This window comes from Strongylocentrotus purpuratus, unplaced genomic scaffold (genome assembly GCF_000002235.5).
Source record: "Strongylocentrotus purpuratus isolate Spur 01 unplaced genomic scaffold, Spur_5.0 spur5_scaffold_18, whole genome shotgun sequence".
Classification (NCBI taxonomy): Eukaryota; Metazoa; Echinodermata; class Echinoidea; order Camarodonta; family Strongylocentrotidae; genus Strongylocentrotus; species Strongylocentrotus purpuratus.
Genome location: NW_022145603.1, coordinates 15,338,411 through 15,363,248, shown reverse-complemented (window position 1 = coordinate 15,363,248; position 24,838 = coordinate 15,338,411). Strand labels below are relative to the sequence as shown.

Here is a 24,838-nt window from a genome sequence, read left to right as displayed (position 1 = left end):
TTTCTCTCTCTATACTTAGCTTTGATCTATCGTTCCGTACAGTGCTCATTTGCCTAAAGGCAGAGCAAAAATATATATTGAATAAGGCAAACTAATGAAAATGGTTGCTACTCCGAGTTTCACGCCTTGCGAACAATCGTCAGGCAACTGGTAGCATTCTTAAAAGTACATGATTACTCTACAACCTGGGTGCAAATACGTTCAAAATAAGACTTAACTCATACAATACAATGCAACAACATACATGTAGGTGAGTATTATGGCGAAGATTATATGGGCTAAAAAAGCTACAAAGGAAAACAAACAAAACAAGCAACAAAGGCAATATTTTCAATTAAACTCTTAAAAGACAGTTCATATTGCACACGGAAATACATCTTTGACAATAGGGACTTTTAGATTCTGCACGACGATAACGTGGACTGCCCTTTTAAGGCAATGTGACGTCACTGCCAGTGCCTTAAAAAGACGTCACATTGCCTTAAAAGGGCAGTCCACGTTCTCGTCGTGCAGAATCTAAAAGTCCCTGATATCAGCGCATTTTGAGGATATCCTTTCGGACCCGCTTCACACGAACTGCATGGCCTGAACTGGGCATTCCTTCACCATTCAAAATGGGGGCATCATTCCAAAGATAAATAATATGCTCGGTTACAAAAAAAAGAAAAAGTCGATGGGATAATGTTGAAAATTCAAAGCCCTTAAAAACAGTTGTAGGTCTTCTTTTGTATCAAAGAGAGTGTATTTCGTCTATAATTAAGTGTCATTAATCAACCATGATTTTAACTGATCTAACGGGAATTTTGAGGTTATACCGCAACAGTAAACAATAAATTCAATATATTATGAAAAGGCAACGAAGCGGAACAAGGGGTATATATTTTGTTTAAGTACAGCTACCGGCCACGCCAACCCGATGCGAGTAAACAATACAACACCATGTTACGCTCCACACTGGTCAATCTATGTATTTACAGTGATTTCATCCGTTGAGGGGGCACTTGAACAATAGGGCAGGCGAAGGCTTTGGTCTTATGGTCAGGTGGCTTTAGTGAAATTACCGTTATTTGCCGGATAAAAGCACAATTTTTGATACAGGGCTTCCTTAGGATCTACTGAACGATAATAGGCTAGGAGCCCCCAGCATTTTTTTCAGTTTAAGGGTGTGGGGGCGGGGCGTCGTTTTATTATCGCTTTGTCTGTCTCTCTCTATTTTTTCTCATCACTCGATAGAAGGGGGTGGGTGGGGGAGGGGGGCTACGTGCCCCCCTGTCCGCTGAAGCTGTGTGACGGTAATCAGGAGCAATAAAGTTCATTTTTCCTTTCCCCGAAAGTATTGTGTAGCTTCATATATGTACAGCCTATATTATGGGGGAAAGGGTTATATTTCCGAAATTTCGGAGATAAAAAGACATGCTAAACGATTCATTACGTCTTACACGGTTCCTACATGTTGTAAGTTTGCCTGTGAAACAAGAAACGGAAAAATCCATTCAGATTTAAGTTGCTTGTATAGATAGATTTCAGCGATTATCTAGAATATTGTTACATAATATATAAATTTATATTTTGTTCCCCTTCCACAGGGTTCCTTTATTAAATAATATCGTATATATATACAAGAATAGATATATACATGCAGAATAATGATATGCTTGGCCATTCAAAATATAAAAACATACATTACTATCGGAAGCGATGTAATATCCTCAGTCCACGGACATCCAGTTAAATTTTTAGGATTACTTATCACATTCTCTATGAAAACTTCTGAAATCTTCGGATATCTGAAAGAAAAAATAGAATCCACTCTCAAAATTATTAATAATTATAAGTGTAACATTCGAAACGAATATAAAGTATTTTTACTCACTAGATATGCACTCCCGTCTCTCCGTTTCATGCTTACCGTTCATGATGTCCATGCAACGCATTTGAAATCTCTTGACATAATATTATATAGATATCCTAAGTTATGGTTAAGAATACCGTTACGTGGTGCCAATCTTGCTGTGGTCCACGACCCTGATGGCTTGAACATACCTTCCATTTCGGACCTTTACCAAACCTGCCATGCTCTGGCTTACAGTAGATCTAGGGTCAAAGGCGACGATGTTGTAAATCACGCCCTTGACCGAAGAATAGATATAGAAAGGGGGTGGTTACGACAAACGTCGTTCACTTTGGAAGCACATGAAATTCACTCAAAAATAACAGACTCTGTAAGCTGGAACCAGACAAAAAATATGATTAAAAATCAGTTCAAGATGTATGTAGAGAAAATTGGAAAAGGTTGATCGAACCATTACTTGTACAGGGAGGATTCATGAAAGTTGTTATCACACATATTGTTACATTGTAATTGCAATGACGAATATTTTATATTATTATTGTTAATGTACTTTGCTATTGTATATAGTTTTGATTATAACCTGCCGCCTAACCCACTGGTTTGACGGGCCTGGTTTTATGTGTATGAAAAATCTCTAATAAAGACTTGATTTATCATCATATATAAATCAGTTACGAATTGTAGTTCACTTTTTTTTAAATATTACAGATTTACTTGGCAAAATAATTTTAGAAGAAATAAACAATCAGACAAAATTTGCAAAAAGTAACCACATTTTCAAAGATTTCTTTCTTTCAGATTTGTTTTTACATATACTTTTTCATGTCATAATAACACTTTATCGCTGATATTATGTGATCAAAAGCTGGCAAACACTGTTTGCATTTGGCTGCAAAACTTTCTTTCCTACTACAATCATAATACAGTTGAGGGCACTGTTTTCATTTTTACAATTTATTTTAATTTTTAAACTTAATAAGTAGATTATTACGAGACAGCCAATACTCAAGTTTTTACCATATTTCGTTTGAATAAATATAATAACAACATTTATGTTTAATCTTTTCTTCACTGTTATTACAGAATGTACATAAGTTATCTGTAACTAATTGAAACATTAACAAAGCATCTTTCATATAAATAATTCTATTCAGTATCTTGAACTGAAACCATCTCATGTTTACATCTTTTTGGGGGGAAGAGCCCATGTGGACAAAAAGTTAATTTGAGCCCTGCACAAGGGGAACGTCCCCCCGGCCAAAAAAGTGTTACAACCAGCCCCAAATTCGCCAAAAATGTACTGGAAAACAGAAACGTGCCCTCCCCCCCCCCCCCGGCCAATTTTTTTTAAAAAATGTGCTCTTACCCCCCCCCCCCCCCCCCCCCCCCCCCACCACCACCACCACCAATTAAGGTTCGAATGAATTCTCAAATATCAATAACTCGAATTAAAATCTAGAAGCTTTCATTCTTCAGAGTTTCTAAAGAATTGATATATATATATATATATATATATATATACAAATATATATAAACATATATTCAACTACAAATATATACAACTAACTTAATCTTACCCCTTGTAAATTTGTCGTATTTTGTGGTTTTCATAACTCAAAATGAAAGGGGGACTGCACTTTGAATACTCTTAGACGCAAGGTTTGATAATGTCACATTATCAAGGAATACAAATTAGGAGAAGAAAAAAGTGTTCACATAAAAATAAATGACAATATATAACTAGATTTGTAATACTTGTTTGGAACAAGTATAGGTGGGCTGGTCCAACTAAAATTTAAGACAAAGTAAAGGGCAAATTTGAGATAGCTTATTGTCTCAGCTACAACATACTCGAAGTTCAGCGTAGACGCAGCTAAAACGACGGAGATATTGCTCGCGAAAGACGGAAATGTAGAACCCAGTTTTGAGAAAAAGTAATGTCCCTTAGAGAATACACGCAAAATGTAAAAAATTGACATGCCTCCTTTAATCGCAAAAATACGACATGATGCTTTTGTCAAAATGAAATATCGTTGTAACTGTATTTGCAGAAAATATTCTCAGGTAGAACATATCAAAATTTGGAAGAAAATCAATCAATATTTACAGAGATACAATCAATTTTCCAAAAATATGATGACGACATAATATGCAAATTAGAATTTTGAGTTCGGAGGCCATTATGATGACGTCATGAGTTAATTAAGGGTCAAATTAGACATGAAATCATATGTCCAATTTATATTCTATCACAATATGAAAAAAAAATTAGGGTCAGCTTCAATCCTAAAGAGCTACGATGGATTTTGTATAGGCATGTTTTTGCCCATATATGCTATGTATTACAAGAGCTCGCGCGCACGGAATTTTTTGTTAAACGGTCGATCATTCCGTTATTAATTGTCATAAAGAGACAAACCTGGTATCAATTTCTTTGCAAAATTATGTGGAATATTATGAAAGAAAAAAAATGGCGATTCTATGTTGTGTAATAGTTTTACGCGCGAAAACGCGCGCGCACGCGCGTGTGCGCGATTTTTTTATAAAATGCTTAGAATGGCCTAAAACGTATGCAAAATGATTTTGAAATGATTTTGAGCATTTTAAATTTTTGGGCGCACATTGACGCGCTAACTTACCTGAAATTGACCGGAAGGATATTGACCTTGATCGTGATAAATATGAATGAGAAATGCCTTTTGGTTATGAAGATATGATCATGACTGGTGTGTTGATTTTCCGAAAATTTTACAAAATGGCGCCTAGATGACGTCATCAGTAAAGGTCAATGTTAAAAATGTTATTGTGCTCTGTACATATGCCTGTACATTTGTGTGCCGAATTTCAAAGCATTTGACTGAGCCATTTTCAAGTAATCGTGCTTACAAAAAAGTGGTTCGAAATAGGAAAAATAAATAATAAAGGCAATTCTAACGAAATTATAAAGTGGTCTGTACGTTATACAGCCCACCTGAAAAGGGTTCGAATGATTTACTTACTTTAATACACGATGTTGTAGGTCTAAGCCTGTTCATCGATCCAGGATTCTTCCATGGTAACTGCGATGTGTGGAGGGAGGAGGTTGTGTAAAACATGAAACAACAGACAACACCTAGACCGGCTCATACAGAAGGCTAGCATTCTTTGACCAGTGACTATCCAGTCTATTCTTAAATGAGTTGACTGACCCAGCTGCCACAACGTTTTCTGGGAGACTGTTCCACAGCTGTTCCACAGACTGTTCCACGACTCTATTGCTAAAAAAGTATTTTCTGATATCTAGCCTTGAATATTTCTTTTCCAGTTTTCTAGAGTGACCTCGAGTTCTATCTTCTGTACTCAATTTAAAGGGAATCTCTGGCACATTGTACAAGGCATTCAAGTACTTGTACACATCGATCATGTCCCCCCCCCCTTCTACGCCTGTGAACAAGAGTTGATAATTGGAGTTGGGTCAAGCGCTCCTGGTAAGATAAATTTCTAACCCCTCTTTTATTTATACTAGCTATTGAAATTCTGGCTATTTCAGTACGACACAATCCAGGGATAAAGGGAATTTCAGTTGGCAATTTTGAACAGAAGATAAGTCTTTTTGCAGATGACACAACTTGTTTTTTGAATGGGGAAACAGTTTCCTTTAAACATTTATTTGAAACGTTGACTCAGTTTGCAAAATTTTCAGGTTGTCGCATTAATTTAAGTAAGTCAGATGCAATTCATATAGGAAAGCTGAAAGGCAGTACAGTTATTCCGCAAGATGCATTAGGGTTGAATTGGAAATCAAAAACGTTTAAGGCTTTAGGAGTGGTTTTCTCATTGAACACAAAAATGCTTTACGAACTGAATTTTGTTCCCAGACTTGTCATTATAGAACAGATTTTAAATTGTTGGAGGCATAGAAGCCTATCCTTGTTGGGCAAAATTGCTGTTGTAAAGTCGCTTTTACTCCCCCAAATGTTATTTTTGTTTTCAGTATTATGCATTGACCTGCCAAACTCTTTCTTTAAAAGATTAAATGGTTTGCTTTTTAAATTCATTTGGAGCAATGGCAATGACAGAGTTAAGAGAGATATATTATGCAATGATTATGAAGAAGGGGGTCTAAGGATGATTAATCCTTTAGTTTTTGCACAAGCGCAGAAAGTTTTGTGGATGGCTAAACTCTTAGACGATAAATATGAAAGTTGTTGGAAAACAATAGAAATATATATTCTTTCTACCTTTTGTGATGACCATCTTGCCCTTTTTAAGGCAGATGCCCCTGATTCGGTTTTGGCAAAACTTAAAAATTGCCAGTTAACAGCGTCTATTAAGACATGGTATTTATATAGGCAAGAGATGAAAAGAGAACTAGGTTTATGTCAGTTTCATTTACAAGATTTTATTTGTGGAATAGAAATGTAAGATTGCAATATAGAACACATTTTTTCTATCCAGTTTGGTATGAAAGGGGTATTCATTCCATTTTTCAATTACATAATGGTTTTGGTAACCCCAAAACATTTGAAGACCTCGTAATTGAGTTTGACATTCCTATTAGAGACCAAAGAAAATATGACTCCCTCATGAATGGCATATTTTTGGAGTGGTTTGATAATTCTCTCAATGTGGATGAGAATATATTTAATCAAATTTTTAAAGATCTATTAAGTCAAAAGAAAATGTCTAAGTATACATACAATATTTTGCTAAAGAAATATAGTTGTACTAATGCCAAAAGGGAGAGTAAATGGGAGGAACTCTTTGGCCATCAACCCAAAGAGAAGGATTGGTCGATTATTCATACGAGTAACTTTTGTTGCACAATTGAGACTCAGTTAAGGAGTTTTTATTTCAAAATTTACCATAATGCTATTGGTTTTAATGCATTTTTGTTCAAGATTGGGAGAAAGGAGTCGGCTAATTGTTATTTTTGTTCAGATTTTCCAGAAACTTTAGATCACTTGTTTTGTGACTGTAGGAGAGTTGTACCACTGTGGGAAAAATTGGTGGATAAGATTAACACTGGCACTGATCACAGTTATAATCTGACTCTGTCAAAATTTAATTTTTTGTTTGGGATACAGTCAAGGGACAAATACGCCTCTTGTATAAATTTTATCTGTTTATGTTTAAAATATTACATTTACTCATGTAGGTTTCAGGGAAAAGAACTTATTTTCGAAGCATTTGTTTCAATGGTAAAGTTCAAACAAAAAATAGAATATAAAATTACCCAAAAGAAAAATAATTTACAAGTCCATTTTAAGAAATGGTCTATCAAGTTTAACTGAAATTTAGGAGTAGTCTTGCAAAGCTCTGTTGTCATTAACATCTTCATTGGCTTTTTGAATTGTAAACTTGCCCTCTGGGAAAGTATATGAGTGTGTGTGTGTGTGTGTTTTTTCCGTGTTTATGGGTGCATGAGTGCGTGCCTGTTTTGTAGTTTTAAAATGATATTTTATTTTATATTGCTGCTTTTACTCTGTTAATTTTTCAGAAAAAACAATAAAAACAGAAAGAAAAAAGAAAAAAAAAAAAAAAAAAAAAGAGATAAATTTCTAAGGCCAGGAATAATCTTTGTTGCACGTCTTTGTACGCTTTCCAACATCCTCTGTTCTCCTAGTCTATACGGGGACCATGCGGCCTGTCCGTATTCTAATATGGGCCTAACGAGGCCTTTAAACAAAAACGGCATAGTGTCAGTATTTAGGTACATAAATGTCCTACGGATAACTCCGAGTACTCGATTTGCTTTGAGAACTGTTTGGGAGACGTGATCTTTAAATGATAGTTGTGAATCTACAAGGACACCTAGGTCCTTTTCTACTTTGGTAACAGATTAATTAGATTTAGATTTAGATTTAGATTTTTGATTTAGTTATGAATTGTGAAATACAGGTATTTTATATCGAGGGTTCAGTGACACAAAGACGTAACTCCACATTTTGCCAAAATGAGTATTTTATATTAATATGTTCAAAAAAATGTGTGCTTTCCAGGAAACACAAAGACTTAACTCCACCAACACCCCATTGATTTCAAAGGCTAGTGATACGTAGACTTATCTCCTTAAGGCCCAAGTGTTCAGTGACACATAAACCACCTTTTTTTTTCTTCTTAAAATGGCCAAAATGGAGTTACGTCTTTGTGTCACTGACCCCTCGATATATATCAGGAATGACATTAGAAATCATGTGGGAAGCCGGTTGGTTTAATGCAAGAGGTTGACCAGAAATCGTGTATGGAAGGATGCTCCTTTTCCTCTCCCTGGTACTCACCCTTGTAACGACCGGTTAATTTCTTTTCATAATCTAATACTTTCGCGACTACTTTACACATAAATGGTGCAGATTTAAGTGCCTTTTCTCTAACGCTCCGTACTGACCCTTGCTTCTTCCATTCAAAATATGAATTGTACAATGTCTCATTTGAATCAAGAAGGTGTATATAATAGGCGAGCTCAGCAAAATCTTTAAAATCCTGTAGATGTATAAATGAATTGGGGGGCGCAACGCGCTCATAATCTCCCCGTGGAGGGCCATAGACGATGGGTACAATGTCATGGCTGAGAGAATTAGACCAGAACTTTTCTGTGATGTAGTCCCTGCATTCACTGTTTTCCACTGCCAGGTAAAACTTATGACTCCTAATGCGCTCCCAGCAGTCATCTGAGTTCCTAGGACACTTTATGTTCCCACAACCTCCATACATGTCGACGCTGACGTGCTTTGCAAGTGTTTTAACAAATTCATAACGCCTCCAAGAAGCTGTACCGCAATTGGATCCAGCCCAGGCCACTAATCCAGTTTTTTCCTTGGCCCAATTTCGATTTTTATCAGAAGAAATCTGCGGTATGGTCTCATCATAGAAACCATACGGTAAGTGTATCGTTGACGATGGCCTGTATGACATCGTGTAGTTGTATATGCGGTCATATTTACTGGGTGGTATTGCATTTCCGTTCGTGTATCGAGGACTCTCTAAGGAATAGAAAAAACAGGCTTGATTTAATGGGCGTCTCCTTTGCATCTCTGTCCAATCCCACCGCGATCGATGAAAGAAAACTACGGAGTCACTTTTCACCATGGTCTCATAACTCGTATCCTCGACCAAGCTAATTCCACATTCAAGCCCTGGGCATTGAGATTTTTCCGGCGTCTGGGGGCTCGCGCTGCCTCTCCATATCTGGACCTGACGGTAACAAAGTGGCTTAGTTTCAGATTGCGATGTTTCATTTTGAAGGTGGGAAGAACTCTCCACGTCAGCTTCTGGTTCAAGCAGGTTGTTTCTTACTCCGCTAGCATTCCGAATTAACCAGTGTGGAGCAATCGGGGGCGCGTTGTGAATATCGTTCTGGTTGTTCCTAAGGACATCAAATCGGTAAAATTCACCAATTGAAAAAAACGTAAGCGCTGCTAGACAAAATGATATCACCTTCTTACCATTCATATCTTTCATGGTTACTCTCTTGTGCTCCACGTAGCTACACCAATGTTTCGAAGTAAACACCAAGTTTAGTAGAATTTGACGCCAATACTACCATCTACGACATTCATAAAGCATAAACCATAGTGAGCTTCATATCCAAGTGCGTGCTGTCTCGGAATAAGCGTTCACCTGATGATGATTATAGCTGGCCGTTGGGGTCGACATAAGTTTTTTTTCCAGTCCGTTTTGGATTTCCCATATGTACTACCAAACTTTAAAGCCGCATAAAAATCCAGTGTAAATATGTATTGCTACAAATGCCAAAATTCGGTCATTTGAGCAAAAAATGTCGCTCAAAAAGCCAGCGTTGTTAAAGATGTTGTGGAGATTGCCCTTATCAAGAATTGGCGTCCAAATTCGTGAATTGTTCAGGCCCACACTCGGCAGCTTATCCAAGATGCCCAAAGTACAAGGATAAAAAATAAAAAAAAACGTCTCAAAATGAAAAGTGACCTAACCCTTTCCTATGCTGAAGCAGCTAAACAAATCAAAACAAAACCCGTTATGAATGCTCTAGCTTCAAAAGAGATAAGTATCCAAAGAAACTCAACCCCAAATCACACCATTGATAATGCTAATCCTGAGCCGATTATGACTATAAAACAAGACGCCCATCCCACGCAAACCTTGGCGGAAATCGTCGGAATCGATGGATAGCGTCAATAAAGCCAACAACAATAACAACAAGGTAACAATCATGACTATGTGAATGACCCCAATGTTCCATCAGGAGCAGGCACAGGAATGCGTTCAATTCCAAAACAAAGAGAACATTACGTCCCTCCATAACCCTTGAACCACATCCAAATAAAGGACAGTTTCGTCGAGTTTTTGGCATACATAGTAATAATATCTGACAAAAGCAGAAAACGAGTTGGAAAACATAGTGCAAATAGTAACTGAAAAGAGAAAAGGCATTTTAAACATAAAAATAGAACCTACGACGTTGATGGCGCTCTTGCAGGATGAGAGAACGCAGCTATCGTGTTCGCTTGTTTTTTATATTATATATATATATATATATTTGTTTAAATAACGGTATAGTTACAGACCTCCACTGATACAAGACCCTTATATAGTTATAATGAAAAATGCACCATATCATTATATGAAAATATAACAAATTTTGTTATCATGGGTTATGAAGCAGCACCTTCACCTTATACTTTTTGTTTATATAAGAAAATCTTTGTTCAGATTGGTCAATTTATAATGAACTAATTAATTTGCATATTATGTTGTAAAAATTGTTCCTTTTTATAATGTTTTATCCAAAAATATAAATATGAAGTATTACCGTCACCTTTTCCTTTTTTAAAGGAATTGGAGCACATTCTGTACACTTGTTTGAATGTGTACTATATTAGTTTGGATACTTATGGAAAATATTTTTAAAATATGTCTGTGTTTACATTGTATGAGACAATGTACTACATGTATGTTTATACTGTAAGAACAATTGTGTTCCTATTCATCATTTTGTATAATTACAAAATGTATGAAGATCTGAATTAAGGCAAAAAAGCTTTTAAAAAAAAGAAGTGAGAAATATGATTGGTGACGCAATCCAAGTGTTGTACATAGCGCAGTGGAATGCACACGGTTTAATCCATTGCATGGATGAATGTCAACATTACATTTATAATCTAAACGAAAAACCGCATGTTATATGTATTCAGGAAACGTGGCTTAAAGACGAGAACTGTAAATCATTTCAGGATTATAATGGTTCGTATTTATAAGAAACACATTTCCCAGAGGTGGGTGTGTTATACTAGAAATGATAGCATAGTTGTATCTTATTATACAGAGAGAACAAAAGAACCAAGTGGGGAGCTTCAAACCCTGGAGTGCACGATCCAAAACAAAAAATATTATTGAAAACTTGTATAATCCCTGCAAAAGACTAAGTAAAACACATCTATTACCACAATGAACATAACTTGTAACTTGGTAATTTGTGGTGATTTCAATGGACATAACACTTAGTTAACCGACCGGGAATTGAACCTCGGTCTCTAGAATGGAAGACAAGTGCTTTGACCAATATACCAAAAAGACTCCACATAGACATAACACGTAAACGGAAAATTGAATTCTCAAATCACATCTCGTACTTAAAATATCGCCATGATCCCAATATCTGATTTAAAATATATATACATATTCCCATTTAGCGTACAATCTATCAGAGTAATAAGAGTAACTGAATGTGACATTCATGAATAAGTATACTTTGTGTTGCTGATCGGTCTTGAAAGTTGATACGCACCGAATTGTTTGGTTATAATACCAAGAGAATGACCACGACCAGGATATAACAAGTTCGATAGAATAACACTTTAATTATATCTAAGCTTGATAGAAGAACACTTTCGATATATCAGGCTCCAAAGAAAACACTTTCGATAAACCAAGCTTGATAGGAAAACACTTTAGTTTATATTAAGCTTAATAAAAAAAACACTTTCGATATACCGCCGGCCAAATGAATTTTTGGTTTCCTTCCTTCAAACTGCTTTTAATCATGCATGCGTGAAATATGCATCATAAATTATTATGAGTTGTATCAAATGAAAGAGGAGGATATAAGCTTTACAAATATGTGTCATTCATTGATCATAATTGTGATTAAATTAGGATAAAACATCGATAATTCTCGGTTTCGTTTTCTCTGGGTCGCACTGTATATACCTCTCTCTCTCTCTCTATACTTAGCTTTGATCTATCGTTCCGTACAGTGCTCAATGCCTAAAGACAGAGCAAAAATATATATTGAATAAGGCAGACTAGTGGAAATGGTTGCTACTCCGAGTTTCACGCCTTGCGAGCAATCATCAGGCAACTGGTAGCATTCTTAAAAGTACATGATTACTCTACAACCTGGGTGCAAATACGTTCAAAATAAGACTTAACTCATACAATATAATGCAACAACATACATGTAGGTGAGTATTATGGCGAAGATTTTTTTTATGGGCTAAAAATGCTACAAAGAAAAACAAACATAACAAGCAACAAAGGCAATATCTTCAATTAAACTCTTAAAAGACACTTCATATTGCACACGGAAATACATCTTTGACAATAGGGACTTTTAGATTCTGCACGACGATAACGTGGACTGCCCTTTTAAGGCAATGTGACGTCACTGCCAGTCACATGCCTTAAAAGGGCAGTCCACGTTCTCGTCGTGCAGAATCTAAAAGTCCCTAATATCAGCGCATTTTGATGATATCCTTTCGGACCAGGTTCACACGAACTGCATGGCCTGAACTGGGCATTCCTACACCATTCGAAATGGGGACTCATTCCAAAGAGAAATAATATGCTTCCTTTTTAAATTACAACAAAAAAAAGGTAGATGGGATAATGTTGAAAAATTAAAAGCCCGTTAAAACAGTTGTAGGTCTTCTTTTTTTCTTTTTCTTTTTATCAAAGAGAGTGTATTTCGTCCATAATTAAGTGTAATTAATCAACCATGATTATAACTGATCTAACGGGAATTCTGAGGTTATACCGCAACAGTGAACAATAAATTCAATATATTATTAAAAAGGCAACGAAGCGGAACTTGGGGTATATAGCTACTGGCCACGCCAACCCGATGCGAGTAAAGGATACAACACCATTTTACGCTCCACACTGGTCAATCTATGTATTTTATCGTGAATTCACCCGTTTAGGGGGCACTTGAACAATAGGGCGTGTGTGAGTGTAATTGGGGTTTTACAGATGTGTATCCATCAGATATAATTAGTAACGTCTGGGTCCGACCTTTAACGTCACCATCCGAAAGACGGGCATGCAAAGGCTTTGGTCTTATACTAGTCAGGTGGCTAGTGAAATTACTGTTACTTGCCGGATAAAAGCACTGATGTTGGTACATGCGCTTCCTTAGGACCTACTGGACGATATTAGACTACGTGCCCCCGGCAACAATTTTAATTTAAAGGTGTGGGGGCGGGGGCTTCTTTTCGGAGCCCACAAACAATTTAATAACAGTAATTTTTTGTTGTACAAATGCCATTTTTGGTACAGGGTTTCCTTAGGACCTACTAAACGATATTAGGGTAGGAGCCCCCGGCAAAACATGTGGGGCGGGGGCGTCGCCTCGTAGCCCACAAATAATTTATTAGGTAATATAACATTGAGCTATTATTTGGGGGCTACAATAAGACGCCCCTTACCCACACCCTTAATTTGAATTTTGTCCAGGGGCTCCTAGTCTTATATCGTTAAGTGGGTCCTAAGAAAGCCCTGTACCTAAAATGGTGCTTTTATCAGGCAAGTAACGATAATCGAAAACTTTGACGCTAAGCCACCTGACTATTACTCGGAAAATGAGATGCGAATTTACAAGGGAACTGATAGGGGGTACTCAAGGCGTCATATTTTCTGGTCCTTTCCCCCTATCCGACCCTTATTCATTTTTTTGTCGCTCTGTATGTCTCTCTATATTTTTTTTCTCATCACTCGATAGAAGGGGGGGGGGCTACGTGCTTCCTGTCCGCTGAAGCTGTGTCACGGTGATCAGGAGCAATAAAGTGCATTTTCCCTTTCCCCGGAAGTATCGTGTAGCTTCATATATGTACAGCCTATATTATGGGGTAAAGGGTTATATTTCCGAAATTTTGGCGATAAAAAGACATGCTAAACGATTCATTACGTCTTACACGGTTCCTACATGTTGTAAGTTTGCCTGTGAAACAAGAATCGGAAAAATCCATTTAGATTTAAGTTGATTGTATAGATAGTTTTCAGCGATTATCTAGAATATTGTTACATAATATATAAATTTATATTTTGTTCCCCTTCCACAGGGTTCCTTTATTAAATAATATCGTATGTATACAAGAATAGATATATACATGCAGAATAATGATATGCTTGGCCATTCAAAATATGAAAACATACATTAATATCGGAAGCCACGTAAGAGGACACTTTTTTTTTTTTGGGGGGGGGGTCTCGAAATTTGAAAATTTGACATTTTGCTCCGTTGGGGGGGGGGTGTAAGGTCAGCTTTTTTAGGTCAGCCATGGATTTATTTATTTTTTTTAATTTTTTTTTTTTAATTTTTATAAAAAGCTCAAAAAGGGGGGGGGGCGGTTTAGGGAAATTTAGGGGGGTTTACACACAAAAAATACCAATGGGGGGTTTAACCCCCCAAATACCCCCCCCCCCCCCCCCCTTGTGTACGCGCCTGATACTCACTAGATATGCAATCCCGTTTCTCCGTTACATGCTTACCATTCATGATGTCCAAGCAACGCATTTGAAATCTCTTGATATAATATTAGATAGATATACTAAGTTATGGTCAGGTATACCGTTACGTGGTGCCAATCTTGCTGTGGTCCACGACCCTGATGGCTTGAACATACCTTCCATTTCGGACCTTTACCAAACCTGTCATGCTCTGGCTTACAGTAGATTGAGGGTCAAAGGCGACGATGTTGTAAATCACGCCCTTGACCGAAGACTAGATAGATAGATAGATAGATAGATATTTGGTTTTATTCAAGTACTGATTAAAAAGTCCGAAGACTAAACAAGTCAGTTAACAATATAAAATGCATAACAAAAAATATAACAAGGTAAAAAAACACATGGATGAATTAAATCATTAATAAGTAAAAAAAAAATATATAATAAGTATATAAGTACATAATAATAAATAAATAAATAAGTATATACAATTACCATAAATAATTATATATAATACTAGATATAGAAAAGGGGTGGTCACGACAAACTTTGTTCACTTTGGAAGCGCATGAAATTCACTCAAAAATACCAGACTCTGTAAGCTGGAACCAGACAAAAAATGTGTTTAAAAATCAGTTCAAGATGTATGTAGAGAAAATTGGAAAAGGTTGATCGAACCATTACTTGTACAGGGGGAATTCATGAAAGTTGTTCATATGGAAAATACTGATGTAACCTGGAAGTCGATTATTTATAACTTACTTCAGAGTGTAATGAAGTTCACTGTTAATGCAGCAATAGATAGTCTTCCTACCAACAAAAACCTGTACCGGTGAGGAAAAAGAATCTCTGATAAATGTAACCTTTGTAATTGTACTGGCACTCTGCATCATGTTCTTAATAAATAGGGACTTTTAGATTTGCGTGGACTGATACGGGTGACGTCCATTCACGGCAGTGCATTAAAAGGACGTCGATCGTAGCATAGACCTATCGGCCCGAATTCACAAAGCAAGGTTTGAGCTCAAACCTCCTTTTGTTTCGCCAAACCTCCTTTTGTTCTTTACAAACCAGGTTTGTAAAAAACGCGTAAAACGCGTCATATGACGTACGAAAACCAAGGTTTATCAACAAACCTCCTTAAATTCGGGCGATTGTCTCGGTGCGAATCTAAAAGTCCCTATTGTGAAAAAATGCTCGACCGATATACCTGGCGTCACAAGAACATACTACGCATCACGCTCAAACACATTAAAAACAATTCGAACAATGCCACCAAAGTATATGCAGACATAGAAGGTTAAAGCATCAGTGGGGGCACCATACCACCACGTACCCAACACAAACCAGACATCTGCCACATTGACAACACAAGTAAGGACATTATCATCATCGAACTCACAGTCCCCTTCAAAACAAACATTGACAATGCACATCAACGAAAACGAGACAGATACACAAGGCTCACACATGATATAACAGCAACAGGGTGGAAGAGCAAACTAGTCTGTATCGAAATTGGTTCACATGGGCTCATAACCCCACAAAATAAATATTCAAAATCACTAACTCAGCTAGGTACCCACTTCTGTTTTTCTCTCCTTAACTCCTTTTCACCTCTTCCCTTTCCCTTTCTCTCTATCCCGGTGCTCCTTGTTATCACATATATTACAATGACGAATATTTTATATTATATCCTGCATCAAAAATTTGTTGGCTTCTGATTGGTTGAGAGCTCGTCACATGACCAAAAATATTTGAGCTATTTTTAGAAAGTACTATATGAGAGTACTATTTTGGTTTACTATTTGGGAGTTGAAAAAAAAATGTGATTCTTCTTTTTAATTGAATCAATTTTTTTCTTCAAATCTTAATTTAATGAAAACAAAATATATCAAATCTTTTTAGATAAAAATTGACATTTTTTTGTTTTAATTTTTTTTCTTCCCAAAAATGTTGTTGTTTTTTTTTGTTTTTTTTTAAATAAATTTTTGATGCAGGATATAAAACAACTATACCATGCCTTCTAGTCGAGGTACTGGTTAAACTATGGGCCTCGGTGACTCCAAAAGTACCATTTGCTTCGGGGCTGCGCCCCTTGGCAAATAGTACTATTGGAGTCACCTCTTGCGCATAGTTTTAACCAGAACCTCTCAAGGCAGTGTATATTTGTATATTATTATTGTTAATGTACTTTGCTATCGTATACAGTTTTGATTATAACCTGCCGCCTAACCCACTTGGTTGACGGGCCTGGTTTTTTGTGTATGCAAAATCTCTAATAAAGACTTGATTTATCATCTTATATATAAATCAGTTACGAATTGTAGTTCACTTTTTTTTAATATTACAGATTTACTTGGCAAAATAATTTTAGAGGAAATAAACAATCAGACAAAATTTGCAAAAAGTAACCACTTTTTCAAAAATTTCTTTCTTTCTTTCAGATTTGTTTTTACATATATACTTTTCCATGTCATAATAATACTTTATCGCTGATATTATGTGTTCAAAAGCTGGCAAACACTGTTTGCATTTGGCTGCAAAACTTTCTTTCCGACTACAATCATAGTACAGTTGAGGGCACTGTTTTTATTTTCATGAAACCTAAACAATTTATTTTAATTTCTAAACTTAATAAGTACATTATTACGGGACAGCCAATACTCAAGTTTTAACTATATTTCGTTTGAATAAATATAATAACAACATTTATGTTTAATCGTTTCTTCACTGTTATTACAGAATGTACATAAGTTATCTGTAACTAATTTAAACGTTAACAAAGCATCTTTCATATAAATAATTCTATTCAGTATCTTGAACTGAAACCATCTCATGTTAACATCAAAAGTTGAATGAAAGGGAAGTAGGTAATAAGAACTCCACACAGTTTCGCATTGTATAGTGGCTAATTCTTTGTAATATTCATCCGCCATGAATAACTAAAGAGATATACGATGGAGGTAAGAATGATTGGAACGTATGAGGAGAGAAACTTTCAGAATAAATGAATCTTCTTTTCCATGGAATTTTAAGTGATTTAGAATGCATAAATATGATGGCATAGCACACACAAAAACACGCGAAAACCTACTTCATAGTTTGTTTCATTGTTTTTATTTTAGCACATACAAAAAAATAAAATACAATCAAAAGAAAAAAAAGCCCGACCCCCCCCCCCCCCGACACCGCCCCCCCCCCAAAAAAAATGTATATATATGTATATATATATATATATATATATATATATATATATATATATATATATATAATACATACAAACAGATGATCAGTTAGAAAATATCATCAAGAACGAAATAATGTACAAGAAATTAACAAAAACAGAGAAACAGACGGATGGTTAACCCATTTTTAACTGCACTTGCAGGTCCTCTTACCAAAAAAGAAAGACTCCTAATGTAAAATGTTAAATTGATATTCGACTGTTTTCACACTTTACTTATTATCTAAGTGATCCTTTGAAGTACATACAAAATGTTAAATTAATATTCGACTGTTTTCACACTTTACTTATTATCTAAGTGATCCTTTGAAGTACATACAAAATGTATATATATATTTGCTTCACATGTAGAATACACAACATCGCGTCTAGAGTATTTCAGTGATACATGTTATAAAATGCATTATGAATTAGATGCGCCATTTTATAGTGCAAACAGTTTATAAGTCCGCTATAGGACGCTAAACGTATGCCATTGCATATTATTTACATATGGAATAATGGTGTACTTCATCTTGAATAATAGAATGAATTTGTGTTAATACCTTTTTTTAAAAGTCATATCATGCGACTTGTTTTGCACTTTGTAGACTTCCTGGTACTATTTTATTACCTTCATTATAATAATTTTTCATAATAATAATTTAACGAGACAGTAATGATAACAATGAAGTCTTGTACTTTGCTCACATTGGTGTTATTCCATTGTCATTCCTGCCATTGTACCAGACTCGTGCCATATATGAAAATGGCGCTTTACTATTCAGACCCCTGCTTTAGCACGGCTATCACCACAGCGCTCGAGGTTAAAGGAGATATGAAAATAAAATCCGCCTAATTACCTTTAACTTCACTTTACTTTGAACAATTCAAAAAAATTGTTTTTTTTTTTATTACTCAATCAAAACATGAAGAAAATGCTAACATAAAATGAATATCGAATGATATTTGCAACATGACATTGAAAATAAAATGATTTGTAATATTACAATATTAATATTTTGATTTGGTTCAATTAATTCTTTATCACAATCATTATTTACAAAAATGACAATGATATAAACAGTGTAAAAATAAAGATAAAGTTGAGTTCTGATCAAGCGATTGCATTGTGAACGAAATGGTGTGGAATCGATCAGAAAAGGTTGATCATGTAGCATATAAATATTTGTGTGAACTGCAAGGTTCTGGGGTCATCACAATGATAAGAAAATCGGCCCAGTCTTGGTAAGTTAACAAGTACTGTACGCAAAAAGATGTATGGGACTACACAAACATGTGGCATAAAAATAGAGCCTCATCTTTAAGGTGTTACTTGTCATATTTAGAATATGAAGGCATTTGAAAAGCCATGCTTTTCAGGGGACATTTTTTTTTCTCTGATGTTCTAACACACTTGCATAATAACTATGATAACGCTCACAAACTATTTTTCAACTCTCCCCAGAACTCAACTTTCTCTTTAAGTCTGTGTTCAATAGAATTTAACGTGCCTCAGGAAAAATGGAAACTAGTACAAAGTTTTAAAAAAACTTGTAGGGCATAGTCATATGTCAAATATCGATAAGGAATCAAAACATGTTAAGATAGAAAATATATAAGCACATCATAATTCAAGTCGAATTTTAAAGGAAAAGAGAAATCCTCAAAAAAGCAGAACGTGTTTTTGTATGTATAGATTACTCAAAGCAGAGCAACGAAAGGAAGCAAGCAAGCAAGAAAAACAAATGATCACGGCTTGGGAGTATGACAATTCATATGCATAATCAATACACAGAATAGCTGCAGTGCATGTGGGGACAGATGACTAGTCTAGCTATAGGCTCCAGCACCCACGGCATGTTGAGGAAGTAGCTATATATATATATAGGCTCATGTGACTTACTCCGAATCATTGGTTCATAAAGTAGGCCCTTTGCAAGTCACCTATTCAAATGTGCCAAAATTACAAGAGAAATACATCAATCGACCAACTCCTTTTATAGGGCTAGTGCCCTCCCCCCCCCCCCTCCCCACGGGGTCGGAGGCACCGCATTCGTGTTCCCAAAATCTTCGGTAAAGGGGTACTTTTCACGCGACAAAGTCCAGTCAGAAATGACCTATACCCTCCTTAGATATGGGGGGGGGTGCTTTCAAAGGGAGGGAACATGCATACGCGTACCCTAAATAACATTAAATGGGGCCGGGGGGGGCATTGTATGATGCACATTAATAATATCATTTGTTTTTCTTTGAACTTCCGTGAATGAAAATTATTTGACAGCAATCCCACATTGCTTACATGTATTTTATTTCCTTCTTAGCATAATTAGTTATTATAACTAATAAGAATATGATTAATCATTATTGGTCTGTTTTGTTTCCGTGTCTGCATGTGCAAAGGTTCCGCATAACATAGAAATATATATTAATTTGTCTTTCGGTCTCTATTCCTATGTGCGTGAATTTATATGGCACGGAAATTAGGTCTTGAGCTTCGATTATGTTTTTGTTGAATGCTTTTTCGATCCAGTTTTAATAGCGTCAGATGATTTAATACACGTATCAGATGGATCTCTATGACCTTTGTCGAGCTGGTGTTTCCGTTATAGGAGGAAAAGACTGAAGGCAATCTCTTAAATCTAGACGCTAGTCTTGTCTAATCATATTTCAATATAATATTAGGAATGTTTGCGTAAGTTGTGTATAATTGATAACAAAGAATATACACATTGTGACAATGAGTTGCATGATAAGTTCGTGCGAACTTCTTGAAGTACTTCTTTCAAGTTACTTTTAGTGATACACAGTGGGTGATGTAACGTACGATATGCTAAATCTGTTTGCAAAATAGCATATTATACAGTTTTAGTAATACAATTATATAGTACCGTACATTTTAAAGCAATCAATACAACGCATGTATTGCGAAATCTTATCCTGAAAGTTTCAGTAACTACAAATTCGGAAGGAAGATTTAGAGGTGAAATAAAAAAAATCATTTCAGCGGTGACTGTAAAACTCTAATCGTTTTTTCAAAAATCTGGTTCTGGTCATATGCGATTGCATTTTGAAAGAAACGTTGTGGACTCGATCAGAAAAGGTTGATCATTTAGCATGCAAGTATTGGTGTCTATTGCAAGGTTCTGGAAACATCAAAATGATAAGTAATTTGGCCCAGTCTTGGTAAATGTATATGGGACTACACGGGTCTGGCACACGTGAACAATACAATGATAACGCTCAAAAAATATTGTTCAAATCTTCCAAGAACTTAATAAAAACAAGATTAATAGGGATTTCATAGGATCCCTATGGGGGTCATTCATTTATTCAACTTCCCTTAGGCATTCTAGGGGCTCGCTGATGCGTATTCGTACTGGACATAAAGCATGACATACAAAGGGAGTGAGTAGGCAGGTGAATGCATGTTTTTTTGTAATACTCAAGGGGAGAAATTATTTTGTCTAAAAGATACGGTCCCATTAACATATTGTAGTTTTCGACTTGACACTTTTCCGAATATGATATTACCGTCGCATCGTTACCTTGGCTAAATACAGGCTATCCAATATTTGTATTGATATGAAAGACTCCAAATACCATTATTTTGCGGCAATTGAAATTAAATAAAATATTCAACTCTTGATACATAAAACTAGCCGCAAGCAAAACGATTTAACAGGTTAATGAAATGACAAATTTATGTGTTCCCTGAAGAATTAAATTCCCAGCATAAAAATCTTATACATGGCGTCAACAAAAGCTTTTTCATCATGGTATATAAATATACTTCCTTTTTTTTCTTTGGTTTGGGTTATCGAACGGACCACTCCTTTATAAGATAAATTCTATGCCTGAATTGGATAAAATCGAGGTCCCGGTTTTCAGGAATTTATTGTTTTACCCCCTTTTTGTTGTTGCTTTCACACACATATTATACTTGTACCAATTAAGGTTCGAATGAATTCTACAAATATCAAAAACTCGAATTAAAATCTAGAAGCTTTCATTCTTCAGATTTTCTAAAGATTTATATCTATATATATATACAAATATATATAAACATATATTCAACTACAAATATATACAACTAAATTAATCTTACCCCTTGTAAATTTGACGTATTTTATGTTTTTCATAACTCAAAATGAAAGGGGGACTGATTGTAGTAGGGTCTGTGTTGAATACTCGTAGACACAAGATTTGATAATGTCATTTCATCAAGGAAGACAAATTGGGAGAAGAAAAAATTGTTCACATAAAAATAAATGAAAAAATATAAAAAGGGTTCGAATGATTTAGTTATAAATTGTAAAATACAGGTATCTTATATCGAGGATTCAGTGACACAAAGACGTAACTCCACATTTTGCCAAAATTAGTGTTTTATATCAAAATGTTTAGAAAAACATGGGCTTTCCAGGAAACACTAAGACTTAACTCCACCAACACCCCCATTGGAGTCAATGGCTAGTGAAACGTAGACTTAACTCCTTAAGGCCCAAGTGTTCAGTGACACATACCCTACTTTTTGTCTCAATATGGCCAAAATGAAGTTACGTCTTTGTGTCACTGACCCCTCGATATATATATATATATATATAAAGAAATATATCAGGAATGACATTAGAAGTCATGTGGGAAGCCGGTTGGTTTAATGCAAGAGTTTGACCAGAAATCGTGTATGGAAAGATGCTCCTTTTCCTCTCCCTGGTACTCTCCCTTGTAACGACCGGTTAATTTCTTTTCATGATCCAATACTTTAGCGACTACTTTACACAGAAATAGTGCAGATTTAAGTGCGTTTTCTCCAATCCTCCGTATTGACCCTTGTTTCTTCCATTCAAAATATGAATTGTACAATGTCTCATTTGAATCAAGAAGATGTATATAATCGGCGAGCTCAGCAAAATCTTTAAAATCCTGTAGATGTATAAATGAATTTGGGGGCGCAACGCGCTCATAATCTTCCCGTGGAGGGCCATAGACGATGGGTACAATGTCACGGTGGAGAGAATTCCACCAGAACTTTTCTGTGATGTAGTCCCTGCATTCGCTGTTTTCCACTGCCAGGTAGAACTTATGACTCATAATGCGCTTCCAGCAGTCATCTGAGTTCCTAGGACACTTTATGTTCCCACAACCTCCATACATGTCGACGCTGACGTGCTTTGCAAGTGTTTTAACAAATTCATAACGCCTCCAAGAAGCTGTACCGCAATTGGATGCAGCCCAGGCCACTAATCCATTTTTCTCCTTGGCCCAATTTCGATTTTCACCAGAAGAAATCTGCGGTAGGGTCTCATCATAGAGACCATACGGTAAGTGTATCGTTGACGATGGCCTGTATGACATCGTGTAGTTGTATATGCGGTCATATTTACTGGGTGGTATTGCATTTCCGTTCGTGTGTCGAGGACTCTCTAAGGAATAAAAAACCCAGGCTTGATTTAATGGGCGTCTCCTTTGCATCTCTGTCCAATCCCACCACGATCGATGAAAGAAAACTACGGAGTCACTATTCACCATGGTCTCATAACTCGTATCCTCGACCAAACTAATTCCACATTCAAACCCTGGGCATTGAGATTTTTCCGGTGTCTGGGGGCTCGCGCTGCCTCTCCATATCTGAACCTGACGGTAACAAAGTGGCATACTTTCAGATTGCGATGTTTCATTTTGAAGGTGGGAAGAACTCTCCACGTTAGCTTCTGGTTCAAGCAGGTTGTTTCTTAATCCGCTAGCATTCCGTATTAACCAGTGTGGAGCAATCGGGGGCGCGTTGTGAATATCGTTCTGGTTGTTCCAAAGAAGATCATATCGGTAAAATCCACCAATTGAAAAACACGTAAGCGCTGCTAGGCAAAATGATATCACCTCCTTACCATTCATAGCTCTCATGGTTACTCTCTGTTGATCCACGTAGCTACACCAATGTTTCGAAGTAAACACCAAGTTTAGTAGAATTTGACGCCAGTACTACCAACTATTCCGGAACGACATTCATAAAGCATCAACTATATTGAGCTTCATATCCAAGTACATGATGTCTCGTAATACGTGTTCACCTGATGATGATTATAGCTGGCCGTTGGGGTCGACGTAATAACTTTATTTCCAGTACGTTTTGGATTTCCCATATGTACTACCAAACTTTAAAGCCACATAAAAAGCCAGTGTAAATATTTATTGCTATAAAATGCCAAAATTCGGTCATTTGAGCAAAAATTGTCTCTTAAAAAGCCAGCGTTGGTCAAGATGTGATGGAGATTGCCCTTATCAACAATTGCCGCCCAAATACGTGAAAGTACAAGGATACAAAAGAAAAGTCTCAAAATGAAAAGTGACCCAAACCTTTCCTATGCTGAAGCAGCTAAACAAATCAAAACAAAACCCGTTATGAATGCTCTAGCTCCAAAAGAGATAAGTATCCAAAGAAACTCAACCCCAAATCACACCATTGATAGTGCTAATCCTGCGCCGATCATTAGTAAAAAAAATCACTTAACCAACTCAAGGCCATTGTAACATTCATGACCATGTGAATGACCCCAATGTTCCACCAGAATCAGGCACAGGAATGTGTCCCAATCCAAGACAAAGAGAACACCATGTCCAGTGGCGGATCCAGGGGTGGGCCGAAACGGCCGCGGCCCCCCCTATAGGCGAAGCAAAAAAAATTGAGAAGGAAAAAAGAGAAAGAAAAAAAGAAGGAAAAAAAGGGGGGAAAAGGAGAAGATAAAAGAAAAGAGAACAAAAAAGTAAAGAAAAGAGAGAGAGAGTTCAAAAAAGAGGAAAGAAAAAGAAGAGAGGAGCCGGGGAGAAAGAAAGACAACGAAATGGCACTAAAAATTAGTGACAGTAACGACGAATAAGGGAAAGACAAAGGGAAGGGGGGTGCGTGAAGGCGGATGCATTGAGGGGAGGGGGGGGGGGAAGGGGTGACTGGCCGTATTCTTATTTTTAGGTTATGCGAAACTGAGTCGAAATTATGCTTCTTTTCAAAACAATCTTAGCATGCTTGTTTATGTTAAGCCGGAGTGCATGAAAAGGTTAGTGTAGAAACACTTCTGAAA

The 24,838-nt window shown here is 36.3% G+C and overlaps 2 protein-coding genes across 2 annotated transcripts; both read right to left on the bottom strand.

Moving 5' to 3' along the window:
- Positions 1 to 7,786: 7,786 nt before the first annotated feature.
- LOC115925447 (glycoprotein 3-alpha-L-fucosyltransferase A-like) lies at positions 7,787 to 9,947 on the bottom strand. The gene has a single exon (XM_030989274.1). It carries the CDS (start codon positions 9,290 to 9,292, stop codon positions 8,018 to 8,020), a length of 1,275 nt encoding a protein of 424 aa, XP_030845134.1. The 5' UTR covers positions 9,293 to 9,947; the 3' UTR covers positions 7,787 to 8,017.
- A 12,273-nt stretch (positions 9,948 to 22,220) lies between these two features.
- On the bottom strand, positions 22,221 to 24,213 carry LOC115925446 (glycoprotein 3-alpha-L-fucosyltransferase A-like). Its single transcript, XM_030989273.1, has one exon. The coding sequence runs from the start codon at positions 23,661 to 23,663 to the stop codon at positions 22,389 to 22,391; it is 1,275 nt and encodes a 424-aa protein (XP_030845133.1). The 5' UTR covers positions 23,664 to 24,213; the 3' UTR covers positions 22,221 to 22,388.
- Between the last annotated feature and the right edge of the window lie 625 nt (positions 24,214 to 24,838).